A 19,566-nucleotide genomic window follows, 5' to 3' on the forward strand; every position below is an offset into this window, starting at 1 on the left:
TAGTCATATTTATGGTTATTTTGGTCCCAGATCAACAAAGCATTTCAGAACATGCTTAACTTTAAATAAGTGAGTAACCTCTTTGACGTCAACAGAACTACTCACATGCTTAAAGTTAAGCACATGCTTAAGTGTTTTGCTGAATTGAGGCATTTAACAGATTAAAACTGCAGATATAGCCAAGTGCGCAGGACAAGATATTCGAAAAAGATATCAGCCTACATGTGCACTGCAATCCTTTGTAAGAGGATAGCATGTGGCTAACATATTGGTGGATTGGGTTCGTGGTATATCTGGTTGCATGAAACTGCAACACATGACACCAAGTCATCCAAAACTCTTTTAAGTACTTTGCATTTAAAACTTGTAAATGTGAAATTGACTTTTCCAAAATACCTTTTATTCTGCAAACTCTGCAATCTCTAGTTTTAATCTGTTAAAATAAATGTAAATGTGACTAAGAACCTTCAGTTAAAGACATCTAATAATTAGCGTATGCTCCTAGGATTACATATTTCAGAAGATTAGTTTTAACTTAAATTTCTGCAGACCTGTATTTCCAAATGCTTATATGGCATATAAATTAACCACAGCACCATTTAACAAGGTCATTTATACTTTCGATTTACCAGTCTGTATCCAAACGTAAAAATTTACTTTAAAACACAACTTCATCAGTATATGTACTGTCCACTCTGTTTAACTCCTCATCAGCACAAATAATGAACATATAGCTTAAGTCTGTATATTTATATAAAGAAATACAAAACCAAGTATTAGATACTATGTTGGTGGAGGCTCATCTTCTCTAATTTGAGAACAATCAGCTTTTCCAGCTGCAACATTGTGGACTTGAAGTAAAATCAATAAACTGTCAAAGCCTAGTGATTAGCAGAGCAGCTCAGATGTTTCTTATAGTTTCTCAGTTGATGAAAGCTCAAACACTAACTAGATATTTTCTTTTACGATTTAGAACATCAACTCTATTTTAGGTTTATGCACAGAAAAACAGTGGTCAAGCTGAATGAGTGAACTAAACTAACTTTCGAATGACTGCTAGTATTCGGATCTCCCTGTGAAACTTGACCTTGTAGCAGGAATCTGTGTTAAAAATACATCTAGCACTTTGTTTTTTTTATGGAACTGTGCCCTGGCCTTTATCTGAAGGAGCCCAATTACAAGCTTTAGAGGAAAGATTTGATCTTTAAACATTTTTCCCTGCATTTGGCAAAGAGTAATCCCTGCCCCTCCCTCAACACCATGTTTTCAAAGGACTAAAATTAATTTGTACTAGTTAAATATTGCTTTACTTGTACATAAGCAACCAGTGTTGTCAGCACAGCTCTGTAAGGACTATTTATTAGTTTATGGCTACTGCAGAGCCATCAAAGGAAAGAAAACATTGCTCTTGTGCCCCACAAAAATAATTAATAATTGTGTTGAATCTTGGCAACAAAGGAGTAGATTTCATACAGACAGGTGTGGTCTAATGGAGTAGGAAGCCAGTCAGGAATTTCTGACTTCTAATCATGACTTTCTGCCTACACTACAAAATGACTTTGGTATAACTACATCGCTCAAGGGTGTAAATAATCCACACCCAGGAATGACACAGTTATACAGACGTAAGTGCTGGTGTAGAGAGCACTGTGTTGGTGGGAGAGCTTCTCCCGCCAACACAGCTACCACCTCTCATACAAGCAGATTAACTAAGCCGAGGGGAGAAGCTCTCTCCCATTGGCTTAGAGCATCTTCATTAGAGCACTGCATCTGTGCCAGTGCAGCATTTTAAGTGTAGACTTGACATTACTATGATTCTATTTGTGGCTCTGGGCACAACATTTAACTTCTTTGAATCTGCAAAAAAGGGGTACAATACAGTAGAATTCACTTTTAGTGCTTTATTTGGCTACATGGAATAAGGAATCTATTCTGCTCTCATTGAAGAGCAAGGAAAAACTCCCAGTGGCATAAGCTAAATCGGATGAGGGCTCAAATCTTAATTTCCAAAAGCCTGTAACTCCCTGCCAGCAAAGCAAAGGGCTGAGTGCACAGCCCTGAACTACCGGTGTATGTATGAGGGGAGGGAAAGTGGCTGCAAAACTGTCCTTTTTCACAGGCATTCAAGACATGAATTTTTAATCAACATGCTTGCAATTCACTATTATTAGACACATATATGTATGTGGAGATATATATATTAAAATCCCCATACCTCTTCTAAGCTGTGGAGCGAAGAAGCAGATACTGCTCGAGATGTGAGCGGATGAAATGGCTCCTGACCAACTGCATGCTGATGATTCTGTATTTGTATAAAAGGGTTCTGTTGTGATCTATGGGGCAACGGAGGTATACCATAATGAAATCCCTGCCCCATTAGGTGATTCTGCTGTAGGTTAGCATAAGTCCATGATCCATCAGGTTGCAGGTACTTCAAAGGAGGTGGGGTTATGTGTTCAGATGGCAGTGAGAATGGGGGATTGTATATTTGGGGCAAATGCTGCTGAAATGCTGGGTTGTTGGCTATTTCAATGTCTCTGTTGTTTTCAGTGAAGTTGGAAAGTGGCCGCTGTGATTTGAGTTGCATGAAGGAGAAGGGAGCGCTGGTGGGCTTCTGGGCTGAACTTGTCTGTATTGCAACAGTCTGGACTGGGGAGGTGGCATTTCAGCTAGGTCCCTGCTTTCACTTTGATCGCGGTGTGACAATTCTCTGAGCAAGTCCTGGAACCTGTATTCACAGAATAAATGTTATTAAGATGGAGAAATGCAAAAAGTGCATTGCTAAAGCTGGACTGACATGCCAACCAGAACCATCATACAAAACTCAGTGATCATATCCTTCTGAAGGCTTGAAAATTTCTGGCCTTTCTATTCCAACGAGACGGGCCTATTAATAATAATGTAATGTATCTAGGCCTATTGCTGACATTGAATGTCATAACAACAAGTGCTCTTTATAGGACTCATAGTGCCTGGCACCTACACATGATATTATAGTGAAGGTGGGTTATGTTCTGTTTTTAAATACAATACTTTGAGAATTCAAACAACACAATACCTTGAATATGTTGCCTCTGTTTCGTCTTCTGTATTACTCGCAAGTTTCCAGTTTGCCCTAACTGGCTGTTGGTGCAATCCAATTGGTTGCTGGGGAAGGTGTTGTAGGTGAGGATGGTGATGGTGTGGATATGGAATATTGCCCTGACTGAGATAGGCATTATGCTCATTCCATTGCTGTAACCTTGCTTGCTGCTGCTGCCTTAATGTTTCCAAAGCTACATTTCCATGCATACGATCTGTAAACATTACAAAAAAATTTACCCAACCTGCCTTTTTCAAAGCATTTGGTGCCAGAAAGGAGGATTCTACCATGTGTTATATTAAATGTAAAAATAGTAGAGATAAGAAGGTACACAATGGAATCTCCAAATTTGCCAGCACCAAAAATGTCTTATTAATAAAGTGCCTACTGTAACCAACACTCTAAAAGTATCACAGAGCATAACCTGGTTATTTAAATCTCCCAGAAGGACTATGTATATGAAACTCATAATGAAACACTACATATTAAAATACACCCTAAGGAGCAATTATTCCTGATCACATTACTTACTGAAACTAGCCCAACAATCACCAATTCATAATTTTGAAGTCATACTGCCATATCCCTGACAAGTAAATACTCCTTCATTTTCACTTTAGGTAGCTACATTTGCACGCCCATCAGTGGAGAAGAGCAGTGGTACCCACCTAATGTCTCCCCTATGGGCATTCCTGCAGGATTCTCTTCAATGAAGTTGTTCAGTGAGATGGCAGCATTGGTTGTGCTGTGCAATAGGTCTCAGTGGGTTATTGACTTCTGCACATGGGTGGGGGATGATTTCTGAATCACAGCATCTACTGCAGGAGAATGTGGTCGGTGGGGAATTGGGTTATTAAAAAAAGACTGGTTGGGGCCCATCTGGTAAGCGGGGAAAGTTGTGAAGGTTGTGGAGGCTGCTGATTTACATGATTATGCTGCTGACTATCTGGCTCTGCTGGGGTGGTATTTGGTTTGCTGTTCAGCAAATGAGTTTGTTGCTGACTTAGAAGATTTTGCTGCTGTTGCACAGGGTACGGCTGCCTGGGTATCTGGGACAGGTGCTGGTAGTGGCGACTGGGGACTGCATACTGTGTATGGGGAGGGGTGAGATGTAGATTCAGCTGCCTAGGGTTGAGATTACTTTGCGATGAAATTTAGAATTAGGATAACCAACGCTGGAACGTGACTCTGGACTTCTATTTTGGGAATTTCCTTCTACGTCACCTAGAACAAAGGATAGAAAACATTTCAAGTTACTTAAAAAAAACAAAATCCCTGTAAACTATGACTGTATTACACTAAGCAAATTAATCTAACACCGACTCAGAATACAAAGCCTCAGGAATATGGGAAGAATAAGGAAGAGAAAGAAGGTACTGACAGCTTAGACATACTCTTCTCTTTACTTATCAACTGAAGGAATATTCTGCCAACAGTTCTGGTGCTTTATCTTAGTTAAACTCCTTTACACTATTTGTGATATTTTATTAATCTGAAATTTCTCCCCATTAGAGAGAAAACTAATTCCTTCATAGCTATTTCACTAGGTGCAGCCTAAGTGCACTCCATATTTGCTTTTTATTCTTCTATATTTAAACACTACACTCAGACATTTCCATCATCAAATTTCTTTCTGTAGCTACTGTATTGCAGAGATGAATTACCAGCTGCTTCCTTATGATCATATCTAATTTAGCTAATTATAGGTAACTGTCAAATGTTGAGCCTTTGCTTTTATTTGTAGGACACAGACACCAAATATTTATTAGAAAAAAGTCATTATTTGCCGTTTTCAACATTTCACTTCAGAACACTTATATAACGCACACCTTTATTTCTAAAACTGAAATTGTAGTCTACATTACACTATCCTCTTATTCTCCCAGAAAATTACTGAAGATTTCTGAATCTTCACTCCTAACAGAATTATTACATTTATAGGAGTTTTATATCAAAAGGTACAATAATTTCTAAACATTTAAAAATCAATAACACGCAGTGCTATTCCTATGTGTAGTCTTAAAATTTACAAATCAGTACATTAAAAAAAAATTATTTATGCTAGTCATCAGTGAAATACAAATTGTAAACAATGGATTAATATCGTGTGGAAGGACACGTATCACGAGAAAGCACTTTACAAAAATCAGATTCAAATCTTTTACATTTTCTCTTGTCCTTGGGTGATGAGAAGAGGGACCTATCGTCACTCAACAACAACTACTGCAGATCAACACTGATGGTTTCTGAGGGAATCCCATTCATTGCCCCAGATAGAATGTGGTGACTAATGGGGAGGGGGCCTGTTGAGCAGAAGGGGAAGAAATATAGAATCCTAGAGAGAGATACATAGTACCAAAAAGAGAAGGAAAACTATGGGGGAAAAACTCAAAACAGACCTGTTTGATTCCACTGTTTTTTCCTCAGGTGTCCGAATTTTATTAATTTCAGGTCCAGCACTGTTTTCCGGTTTTACCTAAAATATTTATGATATTTATGCATTAGTTTCTAGGTATGTAAAGAATGAAGAAATATTTCAACATGTTTGTTTATTTTCCTTAGACATGGGCAGACTTAGAACTATAAGTATAGCTTTTATGTCAGGGGGCAGAAACTTAACAGAACATTTCCTCCTAAATATGGCCTTCCCCTTACACGGTAAGTTTGTATTTGAATCATTACAAGTACCTCTTCCAGTTCAATGGCTGGGCTACTGGAGCTATTGCAGGAGAAAGTAATCACTGGTTTGTGCAAGAGAAACAGAAATGAACTTTGGTAGCTCAGGTTTCAGAGTGGTAGCCATGTGAGTCTGTCAGCAAAAGAACGATAGTACTTGTGGCACCTTAGACACTAACAAATTTATTTGGGTATAAAGCTTATGCCCAAATAAATTTGTTAGTTTCTAAGGTGGCCACAAGTACTCCTTGTTCTTTTTGGTAGCTCAGTAACCTTTGATCCAAACAAACACTGACGATTCTGTTTGTAAAGGCAAAAACACCTTACTTAGCACCTCTCTGTTTTAACTTTTAAGCACTAACTAAAACTCATCCATCACTGGAGTTCTGTGAGATGGCAGAGAAGTGATGTTAAAGATATCAGAACCCTATTGATAAAAAAATCTGAACTGCAAGTTAAACTTAATCTTTTTAGGTTCAGTTAAGATAAACATCATTTTTCAGTGAAGGCTGCCATAATACCCTTACATTGGCCTATTGATCCTAACTTTGCAACACATGATGAGGTGAAATAGTATTAGAAATCTTGCAACGGATTAGGTTAAGTATATTTCCCAGATATGGCTTATGTATTTGGACAAATAGAAATATAATAGACACTTATTGTACTAGACATTATGATCCAAAAAAATTTCTTAAACATATAGTTTACACACAAGAACGCAATATTCTTTTTCAGTTGAGGGTTATCTTTGAAACCTAACTCCTTGAAGTGGACAGATCAGAAATGTTCATATCAAAGTACATGGTAAGGAAACCACAAATCTCAACAACCAAAAGAATTAATGCATCTTTGAAAGTATTTTTTATTTATTTTTTAGTACAACTGCTTCCTCTTCTAATTTCTATAAAGTACGAGTTGCATGAAGGCAGGCTCAATCAATCTAAAGCATATTTTTCATGTATGGCACTTACACTTTACACAGAAGTGAGAATATATGTAAAGTGTATATTCAGTTTAAAAGATACTGGTTTAAAACAGCATTTATAAGGGCAAATCAAGAAAACTTTTAGGATCTCATGAGAAAAGAACACTTACAAGATGGGACAGGAAATATATCATAGGCATTTACATGCAATAACATTTGTGTTCTTGAAACAGTCATTTCAATTCTCCCAACAATGTTCACTTCACTGATTGCTGGTGTTTGAGTTTGCTATTATAGCTTCTCTTCATCTCCCGTAGAGTACTAATGACAATTATTTTTCTGTGGTACATTGTTCTCCTGTGGCAGAATTCTTGTTCTGTGAACAATCTTAAGACATGCTGGACATGGTAATGCAAACCTTTAGTCTTGAAAAATGTAGGATTATGTATTGTTTCAAATGCAAATGGTACTTTTTTGTTGGTTGTTTGATTCTCTTTAACTGAATCTATTCAATGACAAATCAGGAAAAATCTCAGCTCTCTTGGGTAACTCAGAGAAATCTGAAGACTACCCTCGGGTCAGAACAGCTAAACAAGAACATACTAGAGAAAGGCAAAGTAAACCCAGTGGATAATAAAACTATGTTAGCTACAATTCAGGAATCACCTAGCAAAAAGATCCACAGTGAGAAAAATGGTACCTCCATACACTCGCTAATAAAAGGAGCTCTGAAATTTTAAGAAAAAGATTTTAAAGCACAAATAGCTACAAAAACTTCAAAAGATTAGACAAATATTTCTTTCTTGCTCCTAATTCTTAATGCCGGAAGAAAAGAGTATTATGAGTATTTCCAGTATTACGTAGGTATGAAACATCCAAGTCTAGTATAAGTGTCTTCTAGTAGAACTCAGGACCCTGCAAACCTTAGCAGGGAAACTTTCTAGCTGGCTATTATTGTCATAATTAAACAGTATCCACTCAAAATGAGAACTCACTCGAGCCACATGCCTTGCTCCTCCGTATGCTGAAACAGGACAGATTCTGTCGGAATTACTTCATATTAGAGAGGAGTTAACCAAGGGTAGAATGTGGTCTTCTCATGCAACTTACCTAACAATCTTACTTCCCAGCACATATATCAAGGGCACCTTCAAACTTAACAGAAAGAGGGTTGGTTCACACTGGTCAGCAGAAAAGAAGCTACTAATTTCTCTGACTCTTGCTGTCACAGAATGAGGGCTAAATCAGCAATCCTTCAAAGTGCTAGAGACTTCACACCTATTTCAATTAATAGAAAGGGAATGTGCTCAGCACTTGCACAATCAACCCCTAACAATCAGATTTTTGGATACCAACTGAGAAAAGGAGTTATTTTAGCGCATTTCACAAAGATTAATTTGGCCTCCGAGAACCCTGTTCCACTAGTTAGCTTACTGAATTCATTATTGAACTGCCATGGCCAAAATCAGTTTCTCATGATTTCCTCTTCTCTGAAACCTAGAATACTGTGGGAGAATAACACCAAGGATTGTCACATTGGATTTCTCTCTGTGTTATCCCTGTTTTAAATGAGCTTCAGTGAGACCCCCTTCATGTGATTATTCAGTGAATTATTTAGAGTCCAATTATCTATGCAATTCTTTGAAAAGGAATAATGTCTCTGGTGGGCTACTGTGACAACTTACATGTTTAGTACACTGATGCTACAAAAAGTGTCTCAGATTTCTACCTCAGCCTCAAGTTTTCAAATATTTAATGAGGAAGGATTTTGCAATACATAGCTCGATGAAAAAACATCCTAATAGCACAAATGAATTCAGAGCATCGTTCATTGTAATACAACGCCTTCAGCACTAAGGTGCAATTCTGCTCTGAAACTGGATTTAAGCAAATAGAATCACAGGATTCCCTTTTCGTTGTCTCTCAGTGATGCCTCATCAGATTTTCAATGTGGGCCAAATCCCCTTCTCTTGTTTGTGCAGTCTCAGAGAAGGCAATGGACCTTCTCTGTGAGCAGGAGAGCAAGATTCATCCTCTGTAGATTAAATTTTTTTCCTCCTAACTGCCTAGCCTGTAACTGTACCTGAGATCTGAAGTTAAGCTGCCTTCTCTCTGCCTCGGTAAAGATTCAACAATACAAATTTACTTTGCAATTCTGTTGGTATATGAATGACAAAACACTCCAGCTCACCCTCCCATTGCTGTAGAGGGATAAAAGGAGTAAACTATTTTTTGTCACTATAGAAAGCAAATATGACTCAGAATATCCATCAGGAGAGATCTCTTGAGTATGAAGGTGGCATTTTTACGCAGTCATTTTTCTGATCATAATCACAGTTTAAGGAGAAATTTAAATGGTAGTCAAATCTCAAATAGGACCACAATGGCATTTGACTTTATTCCAGATTCACTCTTCAATTCCCAGCATGGAGATTATTTTATTCTAAGCCCTAAATCATTTCAGGTTTGGCAATGTATTTTCCTACATATGGAATATAATGGTTTTCCATCCAATTTAGAAAAAAATCATAAATTACATATCAATACCAGGATCCTTGGGATTTCAGGATACTCCAGTAGGTTATATCCAATGCTAAAATCATACTCAAGGAAATGAATCCTCCACTACCACCAGTCTACAGTATGGTCTACAACCTTGCACAAGCAAAAACCCTCCATTACAGACACACAATTCACAGCACAATAAAACCTACAATAGAGATAGACTTTCCAAACACCAGCTATTTTCCTGCTAGGTAACATCGTGAATGTAGTTTCCCGCTTAATATATTTGCTAATGTTTTACAAATTATTCTAACTTGTGTCTATTTCCTCACATCCACATCCCAAAACACACCAACTCTGTGGGGAATCTCAGGAAAGAGAACAGGTTCTGAATGGTGTGTGGGAAATGAACTACCCTGTCAGCGCCCTGAAGAACAGGATTGGTGTTCACAAGTTGGGGATAGCATGGAGAACCCTGCCCTGTGAGCACCATTTCTGTGTCTAAACAGAAGAACAAGTTTCCATTGCTGTCAAATTCAGCATCTATCAGGAACATTCAAATTCACCTTAAAATGACGGTTTCTCACAATATTCTGTCTGAACTGCAGATATGGTCACCAAACAAGAAGTCCCTGCTGGGGGATGTTGAAGAAACATACAACTCACCATTTCGATTTTGTTCATGTGCTCCTTTTCTTGATGTTGAAGTTGCTGCTGCCCTATACTAACTGGTGAATGATGTCCCAGGCCGTAAGGTATAGGAGACCCGCGCCCATGCGCCTGTAACAGGTTCATATTATATGCCATAGCGGCTTGGTGTGTAATGATTCGAGGGTCAACTGCAAACCTACCCTGATACCCTGTCCACGGTACCTATGTAATATAAAAAAAAATAGATGCAATAAATGAAGGTACATTTAGGAAAGGCACAGTGGTCAATTACAATTACTATGGCATAATCAGGAAGCACTTCTTCCATATTAGTGGTGATGATGAGCTGATAAAGCACATGTGAGTGACAGGAAAAATGAGCAACAAGTTCAGGCAAAGAGCAAAAAGTCAGGCATAGTAGCAACGGTCACAGAGAAGAAAATTTTTGAAGAAGAGTGAGATAAAACAACAATGAAGGCTACATTGGGGGAGGAGGGAGATCATGGAAGTGCATCTGACAGGAGATATACTTGAAAAGCCACGGAAACAAAAAAGGCAGGGACCTTCCTTCTGCTAACAGCAATAAAAGCAGATGAAACTGATTAAATAAAGGAGGTGGGTCAATGCATCATTACTGCAGATATTCAAGAACAGGTAGATAATATATTAGTGGAAAGATGGACCGAGTAGCCTATGAAATAAATACCATGACCAGGCAGGTCACTCTGTCCACGAAAATGCCCCAATAGTCAGTGGGGCTCTGGTGGGCTCAGCATCATTCCACCCACACGTTACACGCTGAAGAACTGGACTAAAATCTATGTTATTGGACATATTTAAAAGGCAACACTTGGGGGGGGGGGTCAAGAAGGGTCACACGCCCTTCCGAGATGCCTAGTGGATGCACATTCAGCAGGGAACCGCAGCAGTGAAAGGAGCAGAATGTGGGGCTGCCGGGTGGCCCCATGCCGTCAGGTCCTCTGGCCCCACCCACAGCCCTTCCACACTGCTGCTTCTCTTCTTCTTCCTCCTATAGCCCACTGGAGGACAGGGCTGGGTGCAGCACTGGTACAGCCGTGCCAAAGGACTGCCGGCGTGAGGCCACCTTCCTTTCACCTAAAATCAGTATCCGGCGCAGCGGGAGAATAGAGGCCGGCCTCCGCCCCTCCGCCCCCCCCCCAGGAATGTGGGATGGGGAGAGAACAGTAAGAGCACAAGGGCCAGGCTGGGTGGTGGACGGGGATGAGTCACATGGGGGGGGTCACGTGGGGAGATCACGAACCACCCTTTGCGTTCCTCCCACGAGTTGCCCATCTGTTTTGAAATAAAATTCACTTCTTGAAAGCATGAAGTCCAGGACGTTAAAATACTGTGCATTTAGTTGCCTAAAATCTGAAAAGGAAGACATCTCTGGATCAAATTAGTTCAATCTTTCCCTGTGGGGAAGTTTATTAAAAAAGGCGATCCCTGATAAAAGAGAATGAAATGAATATCATCAATGCTCAGTGTGACAAACCATCCTTAACTGATGGCAGCAGACAACTTCCCTAATTTTTTACTCTGGATCTGGAAAGCTGCCCTAAACGATACAAAAGGGCCTTTTTGTTTTACATGGCCACAGTCATTTTATTATATTTTAATAAATTAATCCCTTCATTATTTGCTTTAAACATAGCATCGTCCAAGTAATTCATTAGATTTTTGCAAATATTGCCCTTGAAACCTGCATTCCTGAACTTCAGCTTGGGCTATGTGCTTCCTCCATTGTGTCTGTGCAATTTCAAAGTATCTCCAATATACTTTTTTTAAAAGCAGACATCTCATTAGTATGTGGACCTTCATACCTAATTATTTAAAAGTCCATCCCCGGGGCGGAGATGGAATATGCTCAACATACTGATATTTTCATATTTTTTTCTTTTGATTGGAGGTACATAGAATATATTAGGCCTTAAAAACTATAAACAGAAAAAATATTTAAATTATCTTGTTTGATATTAATAAAAGTGAGTAAGTATTCCAAAGATACAGCTGCTGGCCTTCTCATTCCATTTAAATTTAAGCATCATATGCAGACTTCTGGTAACCTAATAAAAAGAAAACTTATTTGACCTAATAATGAATGGAAATCAGTGGTCTTACCTCTTAAAAAAGGAGAAGACTGTGTAATCTATAGTTGCCAGATGGTTTGGGCACCCATAGTTAAAAGCACAGGTTTAGAGCAGGCCTCAAAATAGCAGCCCTGAATTGGATTTTCATAAAGAACCTACACAACTATTAAAAAAGTTAACTGTGTGTGACTTTAAAAATGTATAAGAAATTATATGTACACAGATGCATGTATATATCCTATCCCCAAAGAAACTTTCAGGAGATGTGCACAACTATGTTACCACACAACATTATTTCTGTAACTACTGTTCTCTCTTCCCCAATTCCCTACCTACTTTTTTCTGCTCTTAGGCCTGGTCTACCCTTGGGGGGTGAGTGGGGGGGGGGAGAAGAGCTAAACTGGTCTATGTTACACACTTCTGCTACGAAAATAGTGTAACTGAAGTTGACGTGCTTGGAGCTACTTACCGCGGTGTCTTCACTGCGGTAGGTCAACTACTGATCTCCCGTCAACTCACCTACACTTCTTGCTCCGGTGGAGTACCGGAATCGACGGGAGAGCGCTCGATTTATCACGTATTCTCTAGACGTGATAAATCGGCCCCTGCTGGATCGATCGCTCCGGAGGCAAGTGTAGACATGCCCTTAATCTTAGATTGTAAGGCCTCCAGGTGAGCGAACATGCTTTTTATTTGTACAGTGAAGTGTCTAGAATACTCTTTGGTGCTACATCATGTATAATTCTGCAAGTAATTCCTGCAACCTAACTGAAATTGCAAGCATCAGTGTATGCTCAAGTTATAGCCTCTTCTTTGACATCTCAGGATGATCATTATTTGGCAACACTGTGGGTAAAGTCAGTCAGAATTATAGTTTCTACATCTAATGGAGAGAGAAGTGGAGGGAATACTGACTCCCATTAAAAAAAAGTAGGGGGAATCTATTGATATAGCAATGCCAGTGTGGTCAACAACAGAACCAGGCACCTAATTTCAGCAACACAGTGCTCCACAAACGAAATTAATAGTTCTAAATTGATCAGCTGGACAGTTAACTGCTTGTAATAAAATTTTCATATCTGGTAGTATTTTAGCACCCAAAGCTAAGGTGGAGCTAGAATCAGCTTCTATTGTCTAGTGTGTTTTGGTTCGCAGTATGATAACTTCAAAAGGGTGCTATCATAAAGCAACAGCTCTGAGGGAATCAGACACACTTCTTGTGATGCTCCAGAGAGAAATATACATCTCCCATTACATTTATTCCTTCAGGGGACTATAATGTGCACCTCTGAAGCTTCACAGAAGTGGATTTGAAAATCAGACTACATGCAGAGAATTTGAAAGACTAGAAGCATAAACTCTTGGATTTTCAGTCAAATTAGCCACAATAAGAGGTCCTGTTCAAGTACTCACTGTACAACATTCAGATACATGCAATTATAGTCCTATCTATTCAAGTCAACAAGCTTTAAAGAAAATATTGCTATCATATAGCACAAAATTACTTGCCAGAATAATGAGAATGTCTGTGGTGAGTATTTAGGGTCTGAACCTAACCTTATACCGACTTTTACTGGGATGTAATTCCATTGACTGCAGTGTCTCCTGAATTACAACAGGGAAAGGCAAATCGGAAAATGCCCCTTAGGCCTGGTCTACACAGAAAATTAGCTTGTCTTAACTATGTCGCTCAGGGTGTGAACAATCCACACCCATGGGCAATTTATTTAAGCCTACCTAAATGCCAGTGTAGACAATGCTAGGTCCGATGGAAGATTCTTCCAGGATATAGCTATTGCCTCTTGGGGAGGTGGATTACCTACACCAACAGCGTTTCCATTGAAACACTAAGCAATGCACTGCAGTGCTACCCTGCACTGCAGTAGTGTTTCAAGTGCAGACAGGCCCTTAACACAAAATGAAGAGAAGCAATTTTGAAGCCCTAAGTACTCAGCAGCCACATTTCTTAGCATGCTAAGAGACAAGCAGCAAACCCATTTTAATTTGAGAAGTAATTATTCAAATTAGTTTGTTGACATGTTATATTTTTCCTTGTATATTTATGGTATAAAAGTATGATTCGTGGCCTTCCAGGTCTGGATGCTGACTGGCTAATTAATACAAAAGATAGATAATATTGTAACTTATTTTATAATCCAAGTCACTGAAACAGTAATAAAACAAACCTGTAATTATTATATTAATTACTGAATGTGGGCAGTTTGGGCAGAGGTTCTATATACAGTACTGTTGTTTTATCTAAGGAGAGGACTGGGTAGGTCAATGGTTCAATTAACTAACCTCATACCTTGCAAATCTGATATCAAAGGCTACCATGATAATATGATCTGTTCTGAAAACCCAAGGGCCTAATTATTGGACTACTATTGTGCTTTATAAAAAAATAAGGACTTTTGAAACCTTACAACAGTTCTCATCTTCACACTTCTACATAGAAAGCACCTCGCGGCTGCTATTCCTCCACAAATCCAACTAATGCTTGTGAAACAATATTATTCAGAAAGCTTTCAATAATTGACCATTATATCTCAACTGTTCCTGCGTTCTCATAAAAATGCCAGTAATGTAATCATAACCATCTTTATTCGATTTTAACATGGGTAATCCTCAAAACGCTTAAACAGGAAAACCCTTTAGGGTGTGTGATATTCTTTGTAGGAGCAACATCATTAAGACCTTGGCAGCTTGGTGGGTTATCACCACATTCTAGCCAGGGAAACCCAAGTAAGCATGAAAGATGCTAGCACACTTTTTACTACCTAGTCTTGTGTTCATTTTTCTCAATATAATAAAAGGAGAAAACAGGGAAATAAATGCTTACAGGCAAAGGCACAGACATGACCATATTCCTCCATAGACAGCAGGTACGTAAAGAATACTTGTCCCAGTGTGAGGTATCTATCCTTTGAACAGGGCTTGGAGATTTCCCCAGTTGGGGTGAGGTCCAAGAGAGGAGGAGGGAGGAGGAGGAGGAGTATACGCTCTGATAGGATTTCCAATTAGGACAGAAGGATTGGGCTGAACTGAAAATAAACAAAAGAGAAACAAAGGGAGGAAAAGAACATGAAGTACTTCAGTGACTTATTTTTTTCCCTTCCAAAAAGGACCCTGCTTTACAAATTCACTGGGTAAGTCGTTATACAGAGAAATCTGCTACAGACAGAGAGAGCATTAATCTAAAATCAATATTCTTTCCATAAGGTTTCCCCAGATCCAATACACAAGCTAAGTTTTAGTGAACTTCTGGGACTGGTAAAAAGCAGAGGAAGAGGGTGGGGGAGAGGAAGGAGCAGGGGGAGTTATTTAAAAAGAGAAACTCCCCAGTGAGCACCATCTATACATTTTTACTTAAATTTGAAATGACTGTTAAGGTGGCCAAATGACTGTACAACTTGCACACACTACAACAATACAACCCTGGTTTACTTCTTCACTCTTTTAATAGGGACTAGAAATGCCTTTAAAATTAAAAACAAATACATATAGGTCTCAAGTCACTGTAGACTAACTGGCTAGAATATCATGATTCAGTAAATTATAACTCTGTGTGGATCCATGTATCCAGGTAAGTCCAAACTATGTTATAAAAAAGTTAGAGAACTATCATTTTATACCATGATTCCCTTACACAGCCATTTTGCTAGTGTAGATAGGCTCACACACGAGATTACTGTACCCATTCCAAGGTGGTGTATAGCATGGGTTTCAGACACAAATCCTCTTCACAGGTCAGGGAAACTGAGGTAGAACCATAGTAGTAACAACTATGTTGCAACAAGGTTGTATCTAGGTTCTAAAGTCAGCATGCAAAGTGCATACAATGAGAACCCAGGAGTTACCTAATGTCTACTTAAAAGTATGCTGAGATATCTGCTTGCTGAATTCACATAAGGAATAATGACTTTCATATACTAATGGGCCTGATTCTCCCTTAACACATACAGCTGTATAAATCAACTTAACTTCACTGACGTCAAACTAGTAGACGCAGAGGAGAACGTCACCAGTTCTTCCAGAGAAACAGTAGACACTTACCAATCCATCAGTTTGAAAATGATCATTCTGATTATGATGATGACCCTTGCCCTTTAATGAAAAAAACTGACTACTTTTTTTACATGTTTAATGCAGACCAAACACAAGATAGTTCTTTATTTTAACACAGTAATAGTCAAGTAAATTCATATAATTACAGAGAAGAGGTTGGAAAAAACAGCAAGTCTACAACTCTTTTCTTGAGTATTTTTACTTGCCCAATTCCACTGGTTCAGTACTGTTCCACCAAGGCAGTACAAAGTACCATTAGTAAGCACCTCCGTTTCACAGCGCACTCTGCCATCCTTCCAATTCCCACTGCCAAACCTGAACTACTAAAACGGGGCATTCAAAATTGCACTGTCCCTAGTCTTGCAATATTTGAAATGCTCTCATTTCTCCCTTTCTCCAAAGAAAAGATATAGATTTGCTTTATTATTACTGCTTGAAACAGGAACTACAAGCAATTTGATACTGGATTTGAAATGACCAGTTTCATTCTAGTCTTCTGTAAGTACCTCTGCCTTTGCAGGGTCTTTAGGATCTTATGATATAACACAGCATTGGGACACAGGTTCTCTGAGGATTTGATGTCTTCTTTGGCTTCAAGTTAAAATTTAGAACAGAAAACACTTGTCAGGATAAATATTATTAATTATTATTATTGTTATTATTATTATTTTGGTTTGCCAGCTTTGACTGAGTACCTTGATCATCTATAAAGAACGGCTAAAGAACAAACTCTTCCATCATCACACATGTACAGGGAGAAAGCAAACAGCTGTTACGTTACAACTTAATTTATTATTACCAGCTCCCCTGCATCAATGCATGCACATGCGTGCACACCTGACACTCAAAAATGAGTTTCCAGAAGTGTCTACAGTTTTAGAGCACTCCAAAGCTTTAGAGCACTCCTGGGAGCTAAGTTCTAAACAGTAACAGTTATCTTCACACAAAAGTTATTTACATAGATTTTAAGCTTTGCTACTTGATTTTCGCTAGTTTGACTCTGTTTATATACATTACATTTACATTTTGTTGATGGGAACTTTTGATTACGTATACAAAAGACATGTATAATAAGGGCTAAGGAGCTAATCCTTATTTGTATAATTAGTAGGACAAGAGCACTTTTAAAAAACAAGAAAGCAGTTACTTACATAGGAAGGCTGAAAATAAAGTAAAGAATAAGCAAAAGGCCTGTAAAAGCTGTATGTATGTAAAAGTCTGCTAAACGTAAATAATGTACTCAGGCAACCATTTTAGAAACTGACTGGAAAATCCAACACGATCAATTTAAGCACTGTTCATCAAAGTTACCTCACAGACTAGGAAGTCGGGCTGAGTATAAATAGCAAGTATAGTGGCAGTGGAGGCATGGCTTAGCAGTACTGAGTACCTACTCCCCTGCAGGTTTGTATTCAGCCGCTACTGCTGCTACGGATGCTACCACAGCTACACTGCTATTTACACTCCTGCTAGTCCACATCAAGGCTAACGCAAGTATGTGTACACAAGCAGGGAATCACACCCCTACTTCATAGTGTACAAGTAGCCAAAGAGACGGCAGACAGTAGTGCTAACATAATCCCTTTCTTCTACCGCTCAACAGTATAGATCTATTTTATATGTATTGCAAAAATACTTCCCCGAGTCAGAAACATTGTATGTTAGCGCTTCTTGAGATTTTATATGCTGCAGTGAAGGGAGATGCGGTAGAAGTGACGGGTCCAGTCATTGCTGCTAAGCTATGCTGCAGCAGTGGAGGCAATATAAAGCATGGCACCATGCACCCTGAATGATAATCTGAGATCCTTTCAGTCATTTTCTGTTAATCGGTCACCCCACCTTTTGCAATCCATTATTCAGTTGCTTGGTCTTTACCCCCATGGTATCTGCTACCCAGAAGGGATGACAGCAGCAGATCTACAGAAGCCCTGGAACAGCAGATCTTTGGGATGAGTTCTCCTCTGCTGGGTTGATTTTACATTAGAAAGGGGGGCTACCCTATCAGAGCTATCACTCCTACACGGTAATGAACACTTAGCATCAACTGAAGAAAGCACCTAAGCACCTGAAATCAACAGGACATGCACATGCTCTAAGTTAAGTATGTCCTAAGTTCTTTGCTGAATAGGATGCTTTTCTGAATCAGGAAATGCACTCTCAAATTTAAAATAGGTTTTAAAACCTATTTACTTTACTTGCCCAGTAGATAAGTCTAGGCAGTTTTCCAGAAGTCTGAGCTAATTAATCAGTTGTCTAAGTACAGAGACAGGTGGATTTGACAAATGTTGACCTATGCATAAAATTGATAAAAGGACAATGTCAGACTGGTCTCTGATTTTCTTATGATTTTTTGGATTAATATTATTTTTGAAAAGAAAATTTTTAATAGTCGTGTTTAAGCAAACAAAACCACAGAAGCTTTTAAAAAGGGCTATTCATGTACTAAGAGACCTAATACCAAATCACAATTTAAGCAAGTTTTGTGCCTTATTATCACCCATTTGTTGTTTACATAATTCTATTGCTGTATCTGTTTATGCTGTCAATTGGTATCACATAGTCTGTTATATGCCCATAAAAGTTCTGCTTGACCTAACAAACTTGCTACACTTTGTAGCAATTGCTTTCAGGGACCTTATTTTCAAAATGTGGAAAGGCTGTCTGGTTTGACTAAGATTCTGTATGTAACTGCATCATATGGTGATTTTTTTTTAAATTTACAGTGCAGTTCTATACACATAATGACTCTGTACAAATGGCACCGTGGAGCTCTCAATGGCTTCTGGATTAAATTTACAAATAAAAAAAAATTAAAAAAAATTTCCCCCTACTTCCCACAATAGCAAATCAACCCAACCTGAGAGCTGAAAGTCAAGCCAGATTCTTTCTGGTTTGTGCATCATCACCATTAATAAACACAACTCCATTGCCTTCAGTTAGGTTTCACATTAGGCCTAGCAATTCTGTTGATAATGCACATACCAGTACAGAATCTAGCTAACTCCATATTAGCTGTTTTGGCCCTGAAGGGTGACAGATGTAAAAAACTTATTAAAAACTATTAGCCAGGATGGGCAGGGATTGCAAAACCATGCTCTAAAGTGTCCCTAGCCTCTGTTTGCCAGAAGCTGGGAATAGGTGATAGAGGATGGATCACTTGATAAACTATCTGTTTTGTTCATTTCCTCTGAAGCACCTGGCATTGGCCACTGTCAGAAGACAAGATACTGGGCTAGATGGACCAATGATCTGACCCAGTATGGCTGTTTGTATGTCAAGGAAGACATTTATGCTGAATAAGCACCAGGGCAGATGTAAGAAGGTACCAATTTTACAGAGTCACTTTCAGCATAGATCACAGTTAAGCAATACCTCTTGAACTGCACAGATATCCATAACATCCATAAACTCAGTACAGAACAATTCTTGGGGACTAGTCTTCCTATTTCTTCAGTAGTAGAAATACATCAGCATCATTCAGGTCTCCAGCCTCCTCTCCACTAACAACAATAAATGTTATATTTTAAAAGGCCTAACAAAAACAG

At 38.8% G+C, this 19,566-nt stretch overlaps 1 protein-coding gene across 1 annotated transcript in view; it reads right to left on the bottom strand.

Annotated features, from left to right (window-relative positions):
• The window catches only part of HELZ (helicase with zinc finger), a 149,579-nt gene that overhangs the window by 18,313 nt on the left and 111,700 nt on the right, over positions 1-19,566 (bottom strand). Inside the window, 14 exon segments of the mRNA XM_038371412.2 lie at positions 2,216-2,559; positions 2,562-2,728; positions 3,059-3,296; positions 3,751-3,975; positions 3,978-4,223; positions 4,226-4,297; positions 5,471-5,551; positions 9,849-9,878; positions 9,881-10,064; positions 14,796-14,824; positions 14,827-14,869; positions 14,871-14,905; positions 14,908-14,992; positions 16,004-16,060. Of these exon segments, the coding sequence (XP_038227340.1) occupies positions 2,216-2,559; positions 2,562-2,728; positions 3,059-3,296; positions 3,751-3,975; positions 3,978-4,223; positions 4,226-4,297; positions 5,471-5,551; positions 9,849-9,878; positions 9,881-10,064; positions 14,796-14,824; positions 14,827-14,869; positions 14,871-14,905; positions 14,908-14,992; positions 16,004-16,060 (1,836 nt within the window).

The sequence above is a fragment of the Dermochelys coriacea genome, chromosome 14 (assembly GCF_009764565.3).
Source record: "Dermochelys coriacea isolate rDerCor1 chromosome 14, rDerCor1.pri.v4, whole genome shotgun sequence".
NCBI lineage: Eukaryota > Metazoa > Chordata > Testudines > Dermochelyidae > Dermochelys > Dermochelys coriacea.